Source organism: Hyperoodon ampullatus (assembly GCF_949752795.1).
Source record: "Hyperoodon ampullatus genome assembly, chromosome: 5".
Lineage (NCBI taxonomy): Eukaryota > Metazoa > Chordata > Mammalia > Artiodactyla > Ziphiidae > Hyperoodon > Hyperoodon ampullatus.
Window position 1 is genome coordinate 81,029,983 of NC_136918.1, and position 16,365 is coordinate 81,046,347.

Here is a 16,365-nt window from a genome sequence, read left to right on the forward strand (position 1 = left end):
CTTTATAAATAGTTCTTTTATTAAATTCTCAAATTACACAATTTGAGCACACCATCTGTTTCTTGTTGGACTGTGGCTTGATACAAGGTTATTTATAAAGATCAAAGTTTGGGAAACACTGACCCAAAGAAAATCCACCTATATTCCCAAAAGATCTCTCTGATCCCCCAAACCTTCCAGATACCCAGAGAAGGCAATGGTAAGGGATGGTGAGTGGTACCATCTTCCTTCCTACCCTCTACTCCCTCTCTTATACCAAGCACTTCTTTCCAAATGCTATTTCTTTTCTCTCTTTTTTTTTTTTTTTTTTTTGCGGTACGCGGGCCTCTCACTGTTGTGGCCTTTCCCGTTGCGGAGCACAGGCTCCGGACGCGCAGGCTCAATGGCCATGGCTCACGGGTCCAGCTGCTCCGCGGCATGTGGGATCTTCCCCGATCGGGGCACGAACCCGTGTCCCCTGCATCGGCAGGCGGACTCTCAACCACTGCGCCACCAGGGAAGCCCCAATTGCTATTTTTTTAAAAAACATTTATTTATTTATTTGGCTGCCTTGGTTCTTAGTTGCGGCGCGCGGGGCTTAGTTGCCCTGCGGCATGTGGGATCTTAGTTCCCTAACCAGCGATCGAACCCGCGTCCCTTGCATTGGAAGGCAGATTCTTAACCACTGGGCCACCAGGAAAGTCCCACAATTGCTATTTTAATATAGAGAATTCAGCATCTACTGTTTTCTCCAATCCCACAGACCGTAAATCACCTTTTTTGTACATAACAGAATTCCATACCAATAAAACAATTAAACGATTCAGATATTCCATGGAGTTTTATTTGGAAAAAAAAAAAAGAGCCTTTTCCCTGTATATGTTTCTGTTGAATCCTAGGTACAGATGTCCAAGGATATGGGGCAATTGCAGTTAAGTATGAATAGGAAAGTTGAAATGGTATCTTTGTAAGCTTCTTTAAATTCACAATGGAGATAAAGCTCTGTAAAATGAGCTCTCTCTCCTCTCTAAGGTAGCTAATTATGGGGGAAATAACCAAGACTTTTGTGTTCTTTCTTAGTAGTAATGGCTTAGAATAAGTTGAACCACCATCCCCAATCCAGGGAGATGTATCCTGCCCTTATATTAACTATATACAGGTTATTTTCAGGTCATGAGAAACAGTCTCACTTGCTTGTAAGTTCACTGGCTCAGGTAAGCAGACCGTGTTTTTACTGCAAGAGAAGAACAACAAGAGGGTGTGTCCTCAGGGCAGGTTCCTGGTTGGTCGGGAGAGAGGGCTCAGAGTTGCGTGCGCCTGTGTTTCCGTGATGTCAGGTGAAAGAATTCTACAATCGTCTATGGGATGATTACTCTTGGATTACGACAAGCCCCCTCCTGTCCTCTGAGGGCCAGGTGTGGTAAGACTAATACTCTAAATGCCTGCGAGAGGTGGGGTAAAGGGGACAGGGATTCTGGATCCACACCCATGACTGTGACCAGTGGAGGCTAAAGAAGAGGAAATATGCAGTGAGCAATGTTTGTTCCAATGAAGTCTTACAGAGAAACTAAGTAGAGCAGGTAATAAAACATATATGTATATATATATATATTTATATATACTGTATGTTATAATTATCTATACATATTTAATATATATATTTCAGATAAAATGGAGTTTCTTACATTAAATGGGGATGGGGAATTAAAGTCCAACCTCTTTGCCTTCTTAGCATCCCAACCCAAGATGGCCCTGCAGGAGGTTCAGGAAAACCCTGGGTCTTTGTCACCTCCGCATCAAGGAAGCTCATACCCGTGATGAGATTGCACCTCAACAAGTGTCACATCTAAGGTCAGGATTGGTCCTTGTGGGTGTGTCTGGGGCGGGGTGGATACGGGGCTTACTTGTCATTGACGGGCAAAGGAGCAGTGCAGAACATCCCGATAATGATAGTCCGGTCTTTTTTCCAAACTCGGTGGGAAGGCTGAAACTTGAATTTCACCTGGTTTATCTGGCACTGAGGGCTGGGGTGAGCTATGATTCCTTTCCCGTGGTGTTGCTGTCTAGGTCTGTAAGGGAAAGGCAAAGTAACTTACTGCCGCACACGTTTGGCCTTTGCCTCCCCTTGGCTCCTAGGGGCTCTGCGGGTAGCCCGGTCAGTTAGTTCCTGGAAGGTGGGCTCCACGGTCCTCTGCATCACCCTCACCAGCCCCTCGGCCCACACCCTCACAGCTTTGAATGTGATGCAGAAAATAGGTGTTGCTTTTTGAAAGTAAATAAGTGGACCCTGCAGCAAAATAGTAGCCCTTGGATTTTCACATCTGGAAAAGGGTCCTAGTTAGTGAAGAACTGAATTCAGGTTAGTGAAGATCTGAATTCTGATTAGTGAATATCTTCAGTCTCAGGTCCATCTACCTGGAAGTAGAGGCCTCTTCTAGGATGTTCAGTTCCAAGAATTTTGTGTGAGGACTACTCTATTTTAGACTGAGTATGAAAGTGTAGATGGAAACAAATGAACAAACAAACAACAGGCCTCGAAGCCAGACAGAGCTGCAGTGGAGTCCAGGTTTGGTCTCCTCCCAGCTGTGGCTTTGGAGTCACACAGCCCTAGGTCTAAGCCCCAGTCCCCCCTCCCCTGTGCCCTGCTCTGGCCTGTTCCAGTCCCCTCTGGGCTCAGAAAGAGGGACCGTGAGAAAGAGGGAGAGCCCGGAGGGTGCTGCTTTCCCCTCCGCTGTGGCACTGGGTGTTGTCTAAACTGAGCATGTTTTCCCTTTCCTTTCTGGCTTCTTCACACTGATGAAATGTCTTCTTTGTGTACTTTCTAACCCAGGATTAGTCATATAGTTTGTTTTGTCCTTTTGAGGAAGATTTGGTAAAACTTTGTTTAAAAGCTGTTCCATTTTCTTCCTTTCTTTCTCTCTTTCTTTCTTCTTCTTCTTTTTTTTTTTTTAGATTTCAAAAGTGTTTTGAAGTATTTCAGAGGAAAAAATAAGAAGATTATTCACTTTAAGAGTCTGCTTGGGGCTTCCCTGCTGGCGCAGTGGTTGAGAGTCCGCCTGCTGATGCAGCGGATGCGGGTTCGTGCCCCGGTCCGGGAAGATCCCACATGCCGCGGAGCCTCTGCGTCCGGAGCCTATGCTCCGCAATGGGAGAGGCCGCAACAGTGAGAGGCCCTCGTACCGCAAAAAAAAAAAAAAGAGTCTGCTTGGATGGAGAGCTTGCAAATTAGAAGGACTACAAAGGACACTGTGAGTGAGTGGCCTGGGGACTTGGCCTGGGTAAATTTTCTAATTGGAAGGAAATCTTGGGGCTTCACAAAGTTATAGAAAGTAGGGGAAAGACCACACATAAACCCCCTCCCTTCTTTTAAATTTCTGTTCTGCAAGAGGAAACAAGAACCAAGGAATTGAAGATAATCATGTTCTGATAGCCTTCTTCAAAACAGTAATGCAAATCTCTTTGGGGAGAAAGAAGAATCTGTGGATGTCCATTCCGATCACTCAGGGAGCTTCTAACAGTGTAGTGGTTGAAGCCATACCTGGAGATTCTACTGCTACTGGTCTGGGGTGGGGCTTGCTGTCAGTATTCTTTAAAGCTCTCCAGGTGGTTCTAACAAGCAGCCAGGGTTGTGTGTCACTGTCATGATTCCTGCCAGTGTCGGCTCATCTACCAGTGGGCTGGAAAGGTGATAAAAACAACCTTGCAGAAGTAACGTGACCTTGAACTGATCTAATGAAAATTACTCAGCTATAATCTGCAAGGCTCACGTGGGCACCCCATGATCTGTGTGGGTGTCCTGACTGCCTGCTGTCCTGTGCTGTGCGGCCTGGGTGAGTTGGAACCCTGCCTGGTGGCAGAGTGTTTGGGAGCCCAGATGTGAGCTCCTCCCAGCAGAAACTTGTCTTTCCCTGACAGCACAGTTAATATCCATCACTGCAGCCTGAGAAATGTTTCCAAACCCAAATCTGATCCCGTCACTCTCCTGTTTAAAATTCCCAGCAGCTCTCCAAACTGCTGTCAGGATAAAAGCCCAAATCCCTACCCTGTCCTTCCAGGCGTGGCATGGTCTGACCCTGACTTGCCCCTCCAGCCTCCTCTCCCCATGCCCGGTCCCACTGCTGTCTGCTCCCCGTGTCATACCTCACTAACCCCTGGTCTGGGGGGAAGGATCCTCCAAATCCTTCAGATATCAACTCAAACATTGTTTCTTCACACTTGGTCAGGCTCTATCTTATTTGTTCTTGTAGCCCCTGCCACTGCTGACAATTGTGCATTTCTGTGTATGGGCACTGGTCACGTCCCTGTTTGTGCTCCATCCATCCCCCTGCAAACCACACTTCTCAGGCTCCCCGGCACAGGCGGGAGGCTGCTTCAGGCAGTGATTTGGAGGAGCTGCATTTCCTCCCTGCTTCCAACTCCTGCCAATCATTCCCACCCTCCACTCCCCATCCCATTCCTTGTTCTACCAACACCACCTGGCTTTGTCCCTTGAGCTCTGAGGTGGAGTGACTCCTTTTGCTGATCTCTGCATTGCCTCCCCATCCTTCTTTTGGGTTTTCAGTTCTCCCAACTCATTTGTAATTAGCTCTTTGTGTGAATTCCCTTCTATTGGACTGCCTGGCTTGGGCTCTGGTTTCCAGACTGAGCCCTGGCTGAGACAGTGATTTGTCTGATTAGTCTGTCTCCTGCTGGCTTGTGAGTAACTAACCAATGACTTTTTTTTTTTTTTTTTTTTTGCGGTACGCGGGCCCCTCACTGCTGCAGCCTCTCCCACTGTGGAGCACAGGCTCCGGACGTGCAGGCCCAGCGGCCATGGCTCACGGGCCCAGCCGCTCCGCGGCATGTGGGATCTTCCCAGACCGGGGCACAAACCCGTGCCCCCTGCATCGGCAGGCGGACTCTCAACCACTGCGCCACCAGGGAAGCCCGCAATGACTTTTTAAAGAAACATGCACCACTGCTGCTGAGTTCCTGTCCCCTGCCAGGCTTGCGGCTCCCTGCAGCTGAGGCTCTCTGCCTGCTTACCTCAAGCCTGGTCTCACCAGCTGCGAGGCCCAAGTGTGACCCAACAAAGGAAGGAAATCAGCCCCAGTGCCAGGGATTGGCACCGCTCAGCATCAACCCTGCTGGCCCTCCCCTTGCACTCATTTGCTAACTGACCCTCTTGCTGAGAGTCTGTTCTAGAAACCCATCTAGCACTGCTCCCCTCTCCTCCCATCCCTCTGCCCAGGAGTAGGTGCTTCCCAGGCTCTGGCCAGCCCTCCCTGGCCCATGGCTGAGGCCTTCCTACTTGCTGACATCCTTAATGCCCCCTGCCTGGATTCCTGATGCTGTTTCCTATCAGGGAGCCAATCCCCAAACTCTCCCCACCTGTTGGGACTTTCCATTACTGCTGTGTGCCTGCTTGTCTGCTATTGTCTGAATACACTATACTTGGACCCAGTACTGATCCTGAACCTGGAACAGGTGTCCAGCATGTGTCTGTGGGTCCATCTGTGGCAGGTGCCACCCTCACCCCCATCCCCAGCTCAGCTGGCTCCACCCACCCATCAGTGATCACACAGTGCCTGTCCTGGGATATATGTGCATGTATGTAAATGGAAGGAGAGAAGCCAGCCATGTGGGACACTTACGTACATGGTGATCTTGACTGAGGAGGTGACACTGCTGCTAAGGAACGTGACCGTGATGCAGGTGTCCTGGTTTCTCAGCTCCTGCAAGTAAAACTCCACGAGGCTGTGATGCACTAGGAAACCAAAGCAGAGCAGATAACTGGGCCAGAGGTCAGTGGGTGCAATGCACAAAATGTCCCAGAGAGCAGCAGGGCAGTTAGGAAACCTTGCTCTAGCTCTTAGCAGCTGTGTGACCTGGAGCAGATTACCTGTTGTCGCAGGTTCTCAGCTTCCTCTAGTGTAAATTGGGATAATAAAATTACATACCCCACGGGTCTGAATGAGAATTAAATGAGTTAATGCGTATAAAGTCCTTAGACAGTGCCTGTGCCTCGGAATCATTCAATACATGATAGTTTTTATTATTACTTGTAATCCTAGAATGTGCCACTCTTTGGCACTGTGTCACTCTTTGTTACCAACGAGTGACATTATCCTGAGGGTGTGATTTTGAAAGAACCAAAAAGGGTCTATCTTATACTAAACAATTAACTCATAAAATAGAGCAACGCCCCTCCCCCCCTTAGCATACACCCTGTGTCAGGGAACCCACCGTGTGTGCAGGAGATGACTACTGCCCTCCCTGTGGTGGCTGGGTGCCTGTGTGGCATCTCCACCCATGTGGGCAGCACAGACACTGAGTCTCTCAAAGCTGGTATTGTTGACACAGACTGGCTGAGCAGCCTGGTTCACGGTGATAACCCCAGACCTGCTGCCCCTTTGGCAAGAGAGGTTAAGAAGGGTTACAGCTTGCCCAGCACCCCATGCTTCCCTCATTAAGGGGTAAGCCCATCTGGTGGCACCACGCAGTGACTTCAGTCTCCGAACATTTTCACAGATTCCTTTGGTGGTTGGGACATAGCTAGAGCTCTGCCCTACCTGTACTTTTTCAATTGTCATGTTTTATGGGTGAACATTGCGGGGAGGGACTAAGTGAATTTAAGGAGAGTCAGCTCTAAGTTGGAGGAGTGATGTGGTCCATCGGGGCTCATGGGGTTAGTAACAGGACTCACTGCCAAGAACCCACAAGAAGACAAGAGAGCGCTACATGCTCCCCGCTCCACAGAGCGAAACATCAGATGCCACGTCCCTCCTGTCTCTCTTTCTCAGTTGTTTATTATGGATGCAAGGGCTGAACTGGAGTGGATATTTGCAATGTGGAAAAACGGCTAACTTACATAGCGTTAGGAATTTAATTCTCTGGGCTGAGTTTGATATACTATATCGCTTCTTCCTTTATCAGCATGTATCACTGATTAAGAAAGTTTCCTGAGGTTCTGCTTCTCTCTTCTCTGATTACCCTGAAAGCCCTAGGAGGGCCAGGTCTGCTAACGTTGGGGGTGTGGGAGCTGGTAGTGAAATCCAACCTGCTTGGGGACATGACATGGGAAACAGCACATGAGCCCTGGATGGTTTGCCAGGGGAACTGGGTCCAAGGCCAAGCCTGCTGCTTACTAGTCGTATCGCCTTGCCTAAGTCACTGAACCTCTCCGAGCCTCAGTTCCTTCATCTGTCATCAATAACCCCCAACATCACCTCACAGAACATGCTGAGGATTAAATGAGGTGATGGGGAGAAAACGTTTCGGGTGAAACATTACTCTACAAGAGACAAGTACTATTGTTAGAAAAATGATTTTTTGGAGAGGATTCTCTGTCCATTCTGGTGCCTGCCTGGCAGAGGCCAAGGGTGACTGCAGGCCAAGAGTGCTGGGCAATGGGAGCTTAGTGCCATGATGGCTTGGGAGAGGGTGAGAGCGGGAGCTGCCAGGTGGGCTACCCGGTGGGTGCCCCGTACCTCCCACCCCCAGGAGAGGATGGGCCCAGCTCTGATGCTCAGAATGGAAGGCTCAGAAGACACAGGCCCGCTGAGGTTTTTGAACAGACACAGCCATACTTCTGGGAGAATGGGGAGGGAGTCTCACAACAAAAATGAAACAGTAAGAAAATGTATGGCTTGGTGAATCACCCTTAGCAGGGACCTAAAAATGCCTTTAACTTCCAGGTGTTCCTCAGGCTCCCTGGCTGTGCGGACAGAGAGGAGCTGCCGCGAAGCTGCCCTGGAGCTGGAAGTAGAAACGGGGTGTCTGGTCCCAGCAGCCCTGCCTCCGACCCGGAAAAAGTCCTCCCTCAGGCTGACCTCTGAGGGGTGGCAAGACCCAAGAGTAACTGAGAAATACAGTTGAGAAGAGCGGGTTCTTGGAAGAGGGGGCAGAGACACAAGTATGGAGGCAGATGATGACCTGGAAAAGGTAAAGATTTTGGAGTCAGAAGACCTGGAGTTGAATGCTGACTTCTTCACCCACCCATGCAGCCTTGGGCACATCACCGCTCAGGGTTGGGTTCTCAGATGAGCTGATACATGTGGAAAGCCCACAGATGACTCTTGTAACCCACTTTATTCCTAAGAAGTAGCCACATATTCTCTCTGGCATGAAGTTAGAAACACCCCCATCTCATCTCCCAAATTCTCCCATTGACAGAGGGAAGGGAATTATTACTTACTGAGCTCCAGTCACTGTGCTGGTAATTGTCTGTGTACTATGTATTTTATTTTATCCTCACAATTGATTCTTTGAAGTAGGTACCGTTATTTTCCCCATTTTCCACATAAGTATATAGAGGTTCAGAAAGGTTAAAAAAAACTTGCTCCTGACGACACAGCTGGTAAATGGAGAAGCCGAGGTTCAAATCCAGGTCTGGGGGACCACAGAGCCTGAGCTTCGGGCTGTGTCTCACACTTCACCAGGCCCTCTAGTACCAGGAAGGTATAGCCACAAAGATCCCTTCACCAACCAACCAGACACCAGCTGATCAGAAAATCATTTAGAATTAGGGTGGTCATATAATGTCCCATCCAAACCAGCGTACTTCTATTCTGAACACACAATAAACCAGGATAACAGGATAACAAAATCAGGAAGTATAGTCAACCTAGTTAAATAGCATAGGGAAGGAGAATGGTTCAGCCTGTAATGTATGTCATAGATTCTAAGACACCCATTTCTCTCACATTAAACACCTCTCACAATCGCTGGCATCTTAGCTTCAATGAAATGCAGTGGTTAGGAGCCATAGTAAACAGCTGGAATATGTATATGAAGGTCCAGTATTCCTCGTGGACCCTGACCTAGGAGGGCTGCCAGAGTGGGAGACACATAGGATGGTCAATAAGGAGGGGGAAATGTATGCAGGAAGGAGAAATCCAAAAGGGACTCCCAAATACCACTCCAGAGAGAACCTACACTGGAAGGCAGGTTTCCATGGTGGGGAGGAAGGAGGACCAGTGTACCGACGTAAGGTAAGATGCCGCCAAGTTCTCATCCATAGAGCAGTGGTTTGGGCTAGCTCTGAAAAGTTTTGGTTCTATCTAAGACCAGTAGCTGCTGACCCCCACCTCTCCCTTCCCATGACATTTTTGCCCCAGTTCTTCATCTCCCACTTCAGCTACCATGCTGGGCTGGACACAGCCCAAGACGGAGCCCTGGACTCAGCTGGACAGCACACTGGCAGAGCTGAGCAGCTCATTTGCCCGCACTCACCACAATATGGAGCCGTGGAAGTGGTCAGGAGGTAGACCTTCACTTCCTTGGGAAGTGGCTCTATCTTAACACCACCTTCTTCCACCAGCCCTGGAGATAGAGAAGCAAAGACAGCAGAGCCCTGAGGAGGCCATTTCAGGGCTCCACAGCACCCAGGCATGTATCGATTAATTCATGCACCCATTTATTCCACAGACAACTCCACTGTATACTCATGATGTGCCACGCCCTGCGGTGAGTCCTGGGATACAAGCAACCCCATCCAGATGGGAATAAACATACAGGTAGACAACAAATACATTCTGCAGATTATCTGGCCCATTCCCAGGAAGTATGTATAAGAAATTTGAAATGATGTCTTCAACTTGCAAAGCAATCTATATGACAGTTGTTTTAATGGCATTTGTATCCTGTGCACTGGAGCACAGGGAGGTGTTTGAGCTGAAGAATAGTATTGACAAGTCAGAGAAGGGCATTCCAGGCAGAAAGTACAGTCTGGGCAAAGGGACACAGGGTGAGGAAACATGAAATACTCTTGGCAGTATGAGTAGTTAGCATCCCTGTGGTGTTTGGAAAAAAGGGAAAGTCTAGCGAGAGATGAGGCGGGGCAGTGTGAAGTGGCTGTTAAACCATCTGGTCCATCACATCTGTGGGAAACAGTGACATATGCGTGATGAGTAAGAAGTAATATTGATTCACTTTATTATGGGAAACCACCCCTACTTTAACATTTTGTCAAGCTGATATTCATTTCTATAAGCAATGGCAGGCTGCTGCGGTTCTGAGTGGCAGCCAGGAGTGGGAAGTGGGAGAGTGAGGGAGGGGGAGGACCCATTTACACTACCCAGGCGTTTTCCTGGAGCCCTCCACACTGGATGACCCCAGGATATTCACAGCCATGATCTGCACAGGGTGAGTTGAGGCTGGAGCCTCAGCCTTCCTGAGCCCTTCTCTCCAGACTGGCCTGGATCATCCAGGAGTGTGCCCAGGCCACTCGGCAGTTAGGAACCCCTCCAGCTGGCATGTGGTCTCACACCTCTAAGGTGGGCACAGTGTGCCAGCCTTGGGGATTCCCCCAAAAGACTTCGATTTACAGCCTATCAGGAATTGGAGAATGGCTGACCTAGCGAGGAAGACCTATGGTGAGCATCGGGTCTGAGGGTGGGTACAGGCAATCTGGACTATACCAGTACTTCTGGAGAGCATCCTGAGGCTGGACTTACATGCCAGTGCCCGTGCGTGTGTGTGAGGGTTGTGTGCAGAGCCAGTATGGCATCAGGCAGCGGTATAGAGGGTGAGGGGTGGGACGCAGAGAGCTAAGCACCACCTTCCAGGTAAGGACAGGCTGAACAACTCATTGCTTAAGTTTTCTTTACCCTGCTCGGGTAGACCTCTTGACCATAGGAGATCAGGACTTAAAGAGGTGACAAGACTTGAACTGTCTCCAAACTGTCAAAGGAAGCCAAAGGGGTAGCATTTACCAATCCTTGGACAGGAAAGCAGAAAAGGGTTGAAACAATCCAGACAGTGTCCAGCAAGGAAGACCTTGTAGCTGGTACAAGGAAAGGCCATCAATGGACAGGAATTCTCCAGGGCGCTGATGTAGAGGTGCACAGCCCTCATGTGATCACAGATCAGATAACTGTAGCCTGAACAGGGCAAAAAGAACACAATGAAGGTTTCAGTTCAAGACAAATGGAAACTCCCTCCATGCTACTTAACTGTAATTCTATTGAATTTTATACTCCAACAGGCTATAAATACATGGGATGTCCCTGGAGCCACATTTTAAAAATATTAATGAACATGGTTACTACACTCTCACTTTTCTTTTTAATTTTCCTGGATAACTTAGTTAATTTACCAAGAAAATTGTTTACATACACACCCATTCTTCCACGATCATAAAAACTCTCAGAAAATGGGAGCATACAGAGAGCTGGCGATCCCGACCCTCCCTCTCAAAACGGATATCTGTCTGCACATTTTTACCTTCTTCAGCATCACCCACACAACCAATTTTTTACAACCTCATTATACACAACCCAGCAACAAAACAATCAAGGGAGTCCCCCGCAGTTCAGTCCATCTATGAAAGCCAATGCATTAGACCTTCAAGATGGCAGAGTAAGACACGGAGATCAACCTCCTCCCCACAAATACATCAAAAATACATCTACATGTGGAACAACTCCTGTAGAACACCTACTGAACGCTGGCAGAAGACCTCAGACTTCCCAAAAGGCAAGAAACTCCCCACGTACCTGGGTAGGGCAAAAGAAAAAAGAAAAAACAGAGACAAAAGAATAGGGACGGGACCTGCCCCTCGGGAAGGGAGCTGTGAAGGAAGAAGGGTTTCCACACACTAAGAAGCCCCTTCACTGGAGGAGACGGAGGGTGGCGGGGGGCGAAGCTTCGGAGCCACAGAGGAGAGCACAGCAACAGGGGTGCGAAGGGCAGAGCGGAGAGATTTCCGCACAGAGGATCGGTGCCGACCAGCACTCACCTGCCCGAGAGGCTTGTCTGCTCACCCACCGGGACAGGTGGGGACTGGGAGCCGAGGCTCAGGCTTAGGTCGGATCCCAGGGAGAGGACTGGGGTTGGCTGCATGAACACAGCCTGAAGGGGCTAGTGCGCCACAGTTAGCCGGGAGGGAGTCCGGGAAGAAGTCTGGAACTGCCTAAGAGGCAAGAGACCATTGTTTCAGGTGTCCAAGGAAAGGGAATTCAGAGCACCGCTTAAACGAGCTCCAGAAATGGGCGCGAGCCTCGGCTATCAGCACAGACCCCGGAGCTGGGCATGAGACGCTAACGCTGCTGCTGTGTGCAAGCACACGTCACTATCCACACCTCCCCTCCCGGGAGCCTGTGCAGCCACCTCTGCCAGGGTCCTGTGATCCAGGGACAAGTTCCCCAGGAGAACACATGGTGCACCTCAGGCTGTTGCAATGTCACAGTGGCCTCTGCTGCTACAGGCTCACCCTGCGTTCCAATTATAACTACTGTACCACTCCCTCCCCCCAGCATGAGACAGCCAGAGCCCCCTAATCAGCCGCTGCTTTAACCCCCTCCAGTCTGGGCGGGGAACAGATGCCTGAGGGCGACCTACATGCAGAGGCGGGGCCAAAACCAAAGGTGAACTCCAGGAGCTGTGCAAACAGAAAGGGAAATTTCTCCATGCAGCCTCAGCAGCAGAAGATTAAATCCCCACAATCAACTTGAGGTTCCCTACATCTGTGGAATACCTGAATAGACAACGAATCAAAACAAAATTGAGGCGGTGGACCTTGGGAGCAAATGTAGACTTGGGGTTTGCTGCCTGTGACTGATTTGTTTCTAATTTTTATATTTATCTTAGTATAGATTTTAGCACTTGTTATCATTGGTGGATTTGTTTATTGGTTTGGTTGCTCTCTTGTTTTTATTATTATTATTATTTTATTATTACTTTAAAAAAATATTTTATTTTATTTTATTATTTTTTCTTTCTTTCTTTTTTTCTCCCTTTTCTTCTGAGGCGTGTGGCTGACAGGGTCTTGGTGCTCCAGCCTGGTGTCAGGTCTGAGCCTCTGAGGCGGGAGAGCTGAGTTCAGGACACTGGACCACCAGAGAACTCCTGGCCCCACATAACATCAATCGTCAAGAACTCTCCAAGAAATCTCCGTCTCAATGCTAAGACCCAGCTCCACCCAACAGAGCTGGGCATGGCATTGGGCATCCAGCAAGCTCCAGTGCTGGACGCCCCATGCCAAACAACTAGTAAGACAGGAGCAAAACCCAACCCATTAGCAGAGAGGCTGCCTAAAATCATACTAAGTTCACAGACACCCCAAAACACACCACCGTACACAGCCTTTCCCACCAGAAAGACAAGATCCAGCCCCACCCACCAGAACACGGGCACCAGTCCCCTCCACCAGGAAGCCTACACAAGCCACTGGACCAACCTCACCCACTGCACATACACACCAAAAACAGCAGGAACTATGAACCTGCAGCCTGCAAAAAGGAGACCCCAAACACAGTAAGTTAAACAAAATGAGAAAACAGAGGTATATGCAGCAGATGAAGGAGCAAGGTAAAAACCCACCAGACAAAACAAATGAAGAGGAAATAGGCAGTCTACCTGAAAAAGAATTCAGAGTAATGATAGTAAAGAAGATCCAAAATCTTGGAAATAGAATGCAGAAAATACAAGAAACATTTAACAAGGAACAAGAAGAACTAAAGAGCAAACAAACAATAATGAACAACACAATAAATGAAATTTAAAATTCTCTAGAAGGAATCAATAGCAGAATAACTGAGGCAGAAGAATGGATAAGGGACCTGAAAGATAAAATCGTGGAAATAACTACCACAGAGCCTAATAAAGAAAAAATAATGAAAAGAATTGAGGACAGTCTCAGAGACCTCTGGGACAACATTAAATGAGCCAACATTCGAATGATAGGGGTCCCAGAAGAAGAAGACAAAAAAAAAAAAAAAAGGGTCTGAGAAAATATTTGAAGAGATTATAGTTGAAAACTTCCCTAATATGAGAAAGAAAATAGTTAAGTCTAGGAAGTGCAGAGAGTCACATACAGGATAAATCCAAGGAGAAACATGCCAAGACACATATTAATCAAATCATCAAAAATTAAATACAGAGAAAAAATATTAAAAGCAGCAAGGGAAAAGCAACACATAACATACAAGGGAATCCCCATAAGGTTAACAGCTGATCTGTCAGTAGAAACTCTGCAAGCCAGAAGGGAGTGGCAGGACATATTTAAAGTGATGAAAGGGAAAAACCTACAACCAAGATTACTCTACCCAGCAAGGATCTCATTCAGATTCAATGGAGAAATTAAAATCTTTACAGACAAACAAAAGTTAAGAGAATTCAGCACCACCAAACCAGCTCTACAACAAATGCTAAAGGAACTTCTCTAGACAGGTAACACAAGAGAAGGAAAAGACCTATAATAACAAACCCAAAACAATTAAGAAAATGGTAATGGGAACATACATATCAATAATTACCTTAAATGTAAATGGATTAAATGCTCCCACCAAAAGACACAGACTGGCTGAATGGATACAAAAACAAGACCTGTATATATGCTGTCTACAAGAGACCCACTTCAGACCTGGGGACACATACAGACTGAAAGTGAGGGGTTGGAAAAAGATATTCCATGCAAATGGAAATCAAAAGAAAGCTGGAGTAGCAATGCTCATCAGACAAAATTGACTTTAAAATAAAGCCTATTACAAGAGACAAAGAAAGACACTACATAATGATCAAGGGATTGATCCAAGAAGAAGATATAACAATTGTAAATACTTATGCACCCAACATAGGAGCACCTCAATACATAAGGCAAACGCTAACAGCCACAAAAGGGGAAACTGACAGTAACACAATTGTAGCAGGGGACTTTAACAACCCACTTTCACCAATGGACGGATCATCCAAAATAAAAATAAATAAGGAAATACAAGCTTTAAATGACACATTAAACAAGATGGACTTAATTGATATTTATAGGACATTCCATCCAAATACAACAGAAAACACTTTCTTCACACGTGCTCATGGAACATTCTCCAGGATAGATCATATCTTGGGTCACAAATCAAGCCTTGGTAAATTTAAGAAAATTGAAATTGTATCAAGTATCTTTTCCAATCACAATGCTATGAGACCAGATATCAATTACAGGGAAAAAAATGTAAAAAATACAAACACATGGAGGCTAAACAATATGCTACTGACTAACCAAGAGATCACTGAAGAAATCAAAGAGGAAATCAAAAAATACCTAGAAACGAACGACAATGAAAACACGATGATCCAAAACCTATGGGATGCAGCAAAAGCAGTTCTAAGAGGGAAGTTTATAGCAATACAATCCTACCTCAGGAAACAAGAAAAATCTCAAATTAACATCCTAACCTTACACCTAAAGCAATTAGAGAAAGAAGAACAAAAAAACCCAAAGTTAGCAGAAGGAAAGAAATCAGAAAGATCAGATCAGAAATAAATGAAAAAGAAATGAAGGAAACAATGGCAGAGATCAATAAAACTAAAAGCTGGTTCTTTGAGAAGATAAACAAAATTGATAAACCATTAGCCAGACTCATCAAGAAAAACAGGGTCAAGACTCAAATCAATAGAATTAGAAATGAAAAAGGAAAAGTAACAACTGACACTGCAGAAATACAAAGAATCATGAGGGATTACTACACACAACTATATGCCAATAAAATGGACAACCAGGAAGAAATGGACAAATTCTTAGAAAAGCACAATCTTCCGAGACTGAACCAGGAAGAAATAGAAAATATAAACAGACCAATCACAAGCACTGAAATTGAAACTGTGATTAAAAATCTTCCAACAAACAAAAGCCCAGGACCAGATAGCTTCACAGGTGAATTCTATCAAACATTTAGAGAAGAGCTAACACCTATCCTTCTCAAACTCTTCCAAAATATAGCAGAGGGAGGAACACTCCAAAACTCATTCTACAAGGCCGCCATCACCCTTATACCAAAATCAGACAAAGATGTCACAAAAAAACTACAGTCCAATATCACTGATGAACATAGATGCAAAAATCCTCAACAAAATACTTGCAAACAGAATCCAACAGCACCTTAAAATGATCATACACCATGAACAAGTGGGATTTATCCCAGGAATGCAAGGATTCTTCAGTTTATGCAAATCAACCAATGTGATACACTATATTAACAAATTGAAGGATAAAACCTATGATAATCTCAATATATGCAGAAAAAGCTTTCCACAAAATTCAACACCCATTTATGATAAAAACTCTCCAGGAACTAGGCATAGAGGGAACTTACCTCAACATAATAAAGGCCATATATGACAAACCCACAGCCAACGTCGTCCTCAATGGTGAAAAACTGAAACCATTTCCTGTAAGATCAGGAACAAGACAAGTTTGCCCACTCTCACCACTATTATTCACCATAATTTTGGAAGTTTTAGCCACAGCAATCAGAGAAGAAAAAGAAATAAAAGGAATCCAAATTGGAAAAGAAGAAATAAAACTGTCACTATTTGTAGATGACATGATACTATACATAGAGAGTCCTAAAGATGCTACCAGAAAACTACTAGAGCTAATCAATGAATTTGCTAAAGTAGCAGGATACA

At 46.4% G+C, this 16,365-nt stretch overlaps 1 protein-coding gene across 1 annotated transcript in view; it reads right to left on the reverse strand.

Moving 5' to 3' along the window:
- Positions 1 to 1,128: 1,128 nt before the first annotated feature.
- PLA1A (phospholipase A1 member A) overlaps positions 1,129 to 16,365 on the reverse strand; it is a gene marked incomplete at both ends in the record, with an annotated part of 34,555 nt that continues 19,318 nt past the window's right edge. The window contains 5 exons of the mRNA XM_079704869.1: positions 1,129 to 1,213; positions 1,884 to 2,048; positions 5,617 to 5,725; positions 9,193 to 9,282; positions 10,674 to 10,841. Of these exons, the coding sequence (XP_079560995.1) occupies positions 1,129 to 1,213; positions 1,884 to 2,048; positions 5,617 to 5,725; positions 9,193 to 9,282; positions 10,674 to 10,841 (617 nt within the window). The remainder of the gene's footprint in view (positions 1,214 to 1,883; positions 2,049 to 5,616; positions 5,726 to 9,192; positions 9,283 to 10,673; positions 10,842 to 16,365) is intronic.